A 7,606-nucleotide genomic window follows, 5' to 3' on the forward strand; every position below is an offset into this window, starting at 1 on the left:
ACACGGAAGTTTGAAGGGTTTTATTGGTGGGGAACTGGAGCCAAAGTCCCTTCCCCGTCCTTGACCCCGGATCCCGGCGTCCGGCCGCTCAAGGCACTTCGTCTGCCTCTGTCTCTTGAGGCGTCCTCGCCGTGAGGGGTATGGAGGTGCTTCGCCTTGCCACGGAGTAGCTGCCCCTCCGTGTTTTCGATCCGAAGACATATATTAAGGCCATCGTGATAATCACCACCGCTAGGATTGCTAGCACCCCTAAGACAATGCCGACGGACGCGGGATTGCGTTCTGCACAGAAAAGCTCGGAATAAAGAAAAAAAAGGGCTTCTCTAGACTCCACCCCCCCTCCCCTGGGTTTGTCCCTCCCCCTTTGACTTACCTCGAACGTCAATCTCCACTGGCAAGGTAGCAGAGCCCATTGGACTCGTTGCCTGGCAACAGTAGACGCCACTATAATTTAGCCCGACGATGAATGGAATCCCGATGAGCACCACATTCCCAGAGTCCTCCTGCAAACACTGCAGCCTAGGGACCGGATTACCTCCGGCCTGGCACCGCAAAACCTGGGTAGTCTTCTCCTTCCACACCAAGTGTTGGGGACATTTGTCCCGGTCAATCTTGGGGCCATCTGTGGAACCACCGTGCGGTCAGACACCCAACATCTTTCCAGAGGCAAAATGGACAAGGGAAAATCGATGGGAAGATGAGGGATTAAAACAGATGGCTCGGGCTGGGAATATGGCCTAGTGGCAAGAGGGCTTGTCTCTTATACATGAAGCCCTGGGTTCAATTCCCCAGCACTACGTACATAGAAAACGGCCAGAAGTGGTGCTGTGGCTCAAGTGGTAGAGTGCTAGCCTTGAGCAAAGAGAAGCCAGGGACAGTGCTCAGGCCCTGAGTCCAAGGCCCAGGACTGGGAAGAAAAAAAAAGAAAAAACAAACAAAAACCAGATGGCTCAGGTCTGTAATCCTAGCTATTCCAGACAGAAGCTGTGCTTTGAGGATCCCAGGTTTAAGCCGGCCTGGGTGGACAAATCCCATGAGACTCCTATCTCCATTTAACCACCAAAAAGCCAGAAATGGAGCCATGACTCAAGTGGTAGAGCACCAACCTTGAGGAGGAAAAAAGCGGCCTGAGTTCAAGAACCAATCCCAATATTAAATAGCCTAGTGCCAAGGTGACTTACGCTTGTAATCCTAGCTACTTAGGAGGCTGAGATCTGAGGGTTATGGTTGGAAGTCAGACAGGGAAGTCTATGGGGCCCTTATCTTCATTCAACCAACAAAAAAGAACACCAGTCTCAAGTGAAAGCTAAGGGACAGCAACAGGCCCTTAGTTCAACCAATACCGGCAATAGTCTGAGTGATCAACTCACACAGGACAGATAGCCGGACAGTTGCGTTCTTATGCAAAACAACCCCGTCCACCTCAAGAGTGCCACTACAGAAGAAGTGGCGTCCATCATCGCGCTCAGTGGCATGCAGCTGAAGCTGGGCGGGTTGCCCCAGAGGTGGGACCGGAGCCCCATCCAGCATGACCTGGGTTTGGCGTCCGGCTGTGCAAGTCACAGTCACTGTGGACCTCTCGGCGACCACAGCCTCACTCAGGTTCAGAACGGGTCCTAGAAAGCCTGAAGACAGGAGGACATTTACTGTAGGTGTCCACCTCTTCCCGCTGGGGATCTCCAGGCCACGCCTTTTTTGGGGCCTGACCTAACATGGGGGTCAGGCACTGCCCAAGCTGCAATCCTGAGAACCGGGGGACAGGCCCGGCCCTCCCAAGTCTCTGTCCCTCGCCCCGCAGAGACCACACCCTGCCCTCTCATGTCTCCGCCCCTCGCCCCACAGAGGCCCCGCCTCTACAGCAGTTTGGGTCTGGGGACCCCACTTACGGTAAACAGTCAAGTTCTTCTGGGCCTGGCGACTTTGGCCTCCCAGGGTCACATTGCAGACGATCTCCCTGGAACCTTCCAGGTGGGTGTGAGCTGTGGCCGTGGCTGTGAGCGTGTCCCCAGAGCTTGTGACTGTGGTATCCAGCCTCTGGCCCCCCAGCATCATGTGGACCTGGGCCTCAGACACCGGGAAGAGCCCATGCAGGATGCACTGCACCTGCCTGGACGACCCCACCTCCAAGATCCGCGGGGCCTCCAGGCGCAGGGGCCTCCCTGGCAGGGCTGGGGAGGTGGAGGCATGAGTTGAAGGCTGCAGGAGCCCCCCCACCCCAGGCAGTGTCCCCTTCTCTGCAGGATGACTTTCAGCCTAGCTCACTTCCACCCCAGGGAAGCCCCAGCCCTGCTCCCTGGCTCCCTTGCAGGGCCTCCTAGGCCCTTGCAAGCTTGCCCCTGAAGACCCCAGCTCATCACCCAGCCTCTGCAGTCCTCCCTCACCGAAGACTCGGAGCCGCCTGGGGGCCGAGGTGTTCTGGAACAGCCCTAGCCCGTGTGGCCGCAGGTCCAGTTCCGTGGCACAGGAGAAATTGGCACCATGATCGCTTCTGCTGGCCAGCACCGTGGCTGTGACCACTGCCGGCTCCCCCAGCACAGGCTGCCGGCTCAGCTCCTCCTCCCCGCGGAGCAGCACCAAGGTGAGCTGGGCCCGGGGCTCCCCACCAGTCACCAGGCAGCTCAGGGTGAGGTTCTGGCCCACTGGATGCCAGGGGGGCAGGGGAGCCAGCTCCACGGTCTCTGGGAACCCTGAGGAAGAGTGCTGAGTGGCACTGGGCAGTTAGTCCTCTCCCCTGTCAATTCCCCCATCCCAGAGACTGAAGGGGAAACAGGACCGTTCCTGCTCAGATCTGTGAACTTGGACGGCCCCACCACCACCACTCCCCAGAACTTGTCCTTGGCCCACTGGTGCTAATGAGCCACACCTGAGCCTGTGAATGTGGAGTAGACACAATGGGCCAGCACAAGTGTTTGTCTTTGTCATTAGTAGCAGGATTAATATTTTTGGTGTTGTCAGGCACCCTGCCAGTGTTGGGGCTCAGAAAACCACACCTAAGCTGGGTGCCTGTAGCTCTGGCCTGTCATCCTAGCTACTCACAAGGCTGAGGTCTGAGGATCCCTGTTTGAAACCTGTGGGAAACTCTAATCTCTAGTTAACCACCAAAAAGCCAGAATGGGAGCCTAGCCCCCGTGTCTCAGGCCTGTCATCCTAGCTACTCAGGAGCCTGAGATCTGAGAACCACAGTTCAAAGACAGCCTTGGGAGGAAAAGTCCATGAGGCTCATCTATTAACCTAAAAAAAAAAAAGCCAGCAAGTGGAGCTGTGGCTCAGTGGTAGAGCACCAGCCTTGAGCAAAAGAGCTGAGGGACAGTTCCCTGAGTTTAAGCCCCAGAACTGGCACAGAGAGAGAGAAAAAAAAAGTAAAAAGTATAGTCTGGGCCTTATCTGCCTTAAGTACAGACCCCACCAGAGGAGAAACAATGGCCTTGGGTCCTTTGTTATCAGCTAAATCCTGTTGCAGGAAGCCTGGTCCCTTAGCCAACAGGGACATTTATAAACTATTACCCCTTCTGTAGTGAAACACACAGTCTGTCTCCAGGCTACTGTAAATCTCCCAAACCCATCAGATTCCCCTAAAGGTCATTTTCCATACCCATCAAAACTTTCTACATTCATGGGCTGGGAGTGTGGCTTAGTGGTAGAATGCTAAAGGACTTGCGTGCACGAAGCCCTGGGTTCGGTTTCTCAGTACACATACACAGAAAAAGCCAGAAGTGGTACTGTGGCTCAAGTGGTAGAGTGCTACCTCTGAGCAAACCAAGCTCAGGAACAGCACTAGGCCCTGAGTTCAAGCCCTAGAACTGGCAAGAAACAAAACAAAAACCCTTTATACATTCACAGCTGGGAATGTGGCTTAGTGGTAGAATGCTTGCCTAGAATGAATGAAGCCCTGAGTTTGATTCCTCAGCATTACATACACAGAAAAAGCCGGAAGTGGCAGTGTGGTTCAAGTGGTAGAGTGCTAGCCTTAAGCAAAAAAGCTCAGGCATGAGCCACCAGTGCCTGGCTAAGATATGATTTGTTTGCTCAGCTGATTTTGAACTGTGATCCTCAAATCTCAGCCTCTGGCAAAAAGCCAGAACTAGAAGCATAGCTTAGTGGTAGAGTACCTGCACAATCAAGAATGAGGCCCACACAGGTGCCAGGGGCTCACACCTGCAATCCTAGCTGCTCATGAGGCCGAGAGCTGAGGATCCTGACTTGAAGCCAGCCCAGGCAGCAACTCTCATCTCCAATTAGCCACCAAAAAGCCAGAAGTGGAACTATGGCTCAAGTGAAAGCTAGCCTTGAGCTGAAGAGCTCAGGGACAGCGCCCAGGCCCAGAGTTTAAGCTCTACAACCAACAACAAAAAAAAAGTGGCACACAACAAAACAAAAAATTACACCAGGGACTGGGAATATGGCCTAGTGGTAGAGTGCTTGCTTTGTATACCTGAAGCCCTGGGTTCGATTCCCCAGCACCACATATATAGAAAAAAATGGCCAGAAGTGGTGCTGTGGCTCAAGAGGTAGAGTGCTATCCTTGAGTAAAAAGAAGCTAGGGACAGTGCTCAGGCCCTGAGTTCAAGGCCCAGGATTGGCAAAAAAAAAAAAATTAAAAAAATTACACGGCATTGAGTTCAAATCCCAGCAGTGGATAGCAGCTCCTACTCTGTCTTTGTTGTTTTGACCATAGGGCTTGAACCCAGGGCTTATGTGCTGTCCCTGAGGCTTTTTTGCTCAGGGTTAGTACTCTACAACTTGAGCCACAGCACCACTTCCTTTTTTTAGGTGGCTAATTGGAGATAAGAGTCGCCCAGAGGGGCTGGGAATATGGCCTAGTGGCAAGAGCGCTTGCCTTGTATACATGAAGCCCTGGGTTCGATTCCCCAGCACTACATATATAGAAAATGGCCAGAAGTGGCGCTGTGGCTCAAGTGGCAGAGTGTTAGCCTTGAGCAAAAAGAAGTCAGAGACAGTGCTCAGGCCCTGAGTCCAAGGCCCAGGACTGGCAAAAAAAAAAAGAGTCACCCAGACTTTCCTGCCTAGGTTGGCTTTGAACCACAATCCTCAGATCTCAGTATCCTGAGTAACTAGGATTACAGGTGTGAGCCACCAGCACCTGCTATTCCATCATTTGACTGAGAGGCATGTCTGTCTGTCTGTCTGTCTGTCTATCTCTCACAGACACACATATACATAGGTCCAAGTCGAAGTTCTGAGGCAGAGCCCAGATCCGTTCCTCCCAGCAAATCCCCCTCCCCCAGACGCTGGCCATCCCCCCACCATCACATCCACTCACAGAACACAGTGATTGCAGAGGCCGCTGTCAGCTGAGAGCCATTACAGTATCCCGAGCAAAAGACCTGGCTGTTGGCAGTGACGTTGCTGAGCTGGAAGGCTGCCCAGCCCACACCATGGCCTGCGGGTACCTTGAGGAAGGATGTCTCCAGGAAGAGGAGTTCAGGTTGGGGACACTCCATGCTGCAGTTCACTACCAAGGTCCTTCCAGCAAGAAGCACTGGGTCCCTGGGCTCCACCCGCATCAGGGACCCCTGCACCGGGTCTCCTGGAGGAACAAGAGAGAATACTCACGAACATCCAGTGGAGGAAGACAAAGGATTGATAAGGGACTGAGGGCTGGGCACAGTGTCTGGCGCCTGTAATCCCAACTACTCAGAAGGCAGAGACCAGGACAGTTATGTTTCAGAGCCAATCAGAGTGGAGCCCCCCATCTCATTTAGTCAATGGGGCATGGGAGGGCTTGTCTGTTGTCCCAGCTAGACAGATGTAGGTAATTGTTGTCTGAGACTGTGCCAAACATGGTGTGTGGGGTTCTCTAAGGATATTTAAAGCAAAACAGGATAAAGGCATGGCTCAAGTAGTAGAACATCTGCCTAGCAACTCAATCCTTAGTACTGCCAAAACACAAAAGGCAGGAGTCGCCCAGCACTGGTAGCTCCTGCCCATCATCCTAGCACCCCAGGAAGCTGAGATCTGAAGATCACAGTTCAAAGCCAGCTTGGGCAGGAAAGTTTGAGAGACTTATCTCCCCCAAGGAACCACCAAAAATCAGGAAATGGAGCTGTGGCTCAAGGGGTAGAGCACTAGCCTTGAGCAAAAACAAGACAAAATAAAAAACCCTGGGGCAATGCCCAGGCCCAGAGTTCAATGCCCACAACTGACTAAAACACAACAAACACATGGCTAAAGTAAGGAGCTAGAACTTTCTCCTAGGGAGGCCTTTGCAGACTTGAGAGAGCAGGAAGTAATCGGGGTGCCTGAGGGTGCCCGAACTTCCCGTTCTCCATTTCTCAGTCTCCTTGGATCCCCCCAGCCCCGTGTGTCTCCTGACCTATGGGCAGCAGACAGCAGGCCAGCAGCTGAAAGATGAGCTGGTCACGACGGGGTCCCAGGGGGTGCAGCCTGGAGGCTGCCATGGCGGCGAGGCGGAGAGAGGAAGGCTTGGGGAGCAAATGCCTGGCAGGGCAGCGCAGGACCAGGAGCGGAAGCCTGTGGTTGGGGTTGCAGAAGCCAGGGGCTGCACCTTGGGAGGGGCCTGACATCTTTAAGTGGGAGGCTCTGGGCCCCAGGTGGCACAAGCAGGGGAACCCGCAGAAACAGTTGGAGACAGGTCTCAGATGCACAGCTGTTCCCCCAAATTCACAAGATTGGCAGTTGCCTTTGTTCTCAGTACCCAGAAACCCTGGGTTTGGGGTGAAGTGGGGGTGAGAAAGCATCGGCAGTACTTGGGCACAGGGTGACTTCTGTCCCTAGAGAGGAAGTCAGGGGGGAGGGGTGTCTAGGTAACATTTTTTTCTTCTTAAAAGCGAGGTTTCTTCTCCTTAAGGCATCTAGCCTTGCTACCCAGGCTGGCTTCAAACTCTGGGGCTCAAAGGCTCCTCCTGCCTCAACTGCCCTCCATAGCTGGGATTATAGGTGTGCACTACTACACCCAGCTAAAGACAGGAATCCAAGACAGCATTTCAGAAGGGCAACAACGGGAGCAGTGCCAGGCATGCATAACTTCAGAGGGTTTGTGTGAGACGTTGGCATCCAGGGCGGAGAGCACAGGTGCTGGTCCCAGCTACGGAGATCGGAAGATCATAGCTCGAAGCCAGCCCAGGCAGGAAAAGTCTGTGAGGCGATCTCTAATTAAGCACCAAAAAGGTAGGAAGCAGAGCTGTGGCTGTGTGCTATAGAGCACCAGCCTTGAGTGAAAAAGCACAGGGACAGTGCCAAGACCTTGACATTGAGTCCCAGGAGAGCACAAAAGAAAAAAGAAATCAGCCTACCACACCAATGGTGGGTCTTCTATTGACCACTGTGGGTTTTCCCTTGGAATATTTGGAGCACTCCAACTCTCTATGGGCAGAGTAAGGCCTAATGTTTGGTTTTATTCTTTTTTTTTTTTTCCCCAGTCTTGGGGCTTGAACTTGGTGCCTGAGCACTGTCTCTGGCTTCTTTTTTTTTGCTCAAGGCTAGCACTCTACCACTTGAGCCACAGCGCCACTTCCAGCTTTTTCTATATATGTGATGCTGAGGGATTGAACCCAGGGCTTCATGTATGTGAGGGGAGCACTTTACCATTAGGCCATGTTCCCAGGCCCCTGGTTTTGTTCTTTAA

General features: G+C 53.2%; 1 protein-coding gene across 1 annotated transcript; it reads right to left on the minus strand.

Moving 5' to 3' along the window:
* Window positions 1-5: 5 nt before the first annotated feature.
* On the minus strand, window positions 6-6,696 carry Icam3 (intercellular adhesion molecule 3). The gene is made up of 7 exons (XM_048342238.1): window positions 6,335-6,696; window positions 5,282-5,548; window positions 2,382-2,687; window positions 1,887-2,168; window positions 1,371-1,625; window positions 374-622; window positions 6-282 (listed from the first exon to the last, which is right to left on the minus strand). Exons 1-7 carry the CDS (start codon window positions 6,543-6,545, stop codon window positions 89-91), a joined length of 1,764 nt encoding a protein of 587 aa, XP_048198195.1. The 5' UTR covers window positions 6,546-6,696; the 3' UTR covers window positions 6-88.
* Window positions 6,697-7,606: the final 910 nt, after the last annotated feature.

The sequence above is a fragment of the Perognathus longimembris genome, chromosome 3 (genome assembly GCF_023159225.1).
Source record: "Perognathus longimembris pacificus isolate PPM17 chromosome 3, ASM2315922v1, whole genome shotgun sequence".
Taxonomy (NCBI): Eukaryota; Metazoa; Chordata; class Mammalia; order Rodentia; family Heteromyidae; genus Perognathus; species Perognathus longimembris.

Excerpts from the sequence above, each read along its gene's own strand:
- Icam3 (XM_048342238.1), bottom strand. The coding sequence starts at position 6,545 with ATGTCAGGCCCCTCCCAAGGTGCAGCCCCTGGCTTCTGCAACCCCAAC. Across the intron at positions 5,549-6,334 it reads CTGCTGTCTGCTGCCCATAG|GAGACCCGGTGCAGGGGTCC; the intron begins GTCAGGAGACAC and ends TTGTTCCTCCAG. Across the intron at positions 1,626-1,886 it reads GAAGAACTTGACTGTTTACC|GCTTTCTAGGACCCGTTCTG; the intron begins GTAAGTGGGGTC and ends TCCTGTCTTCAG.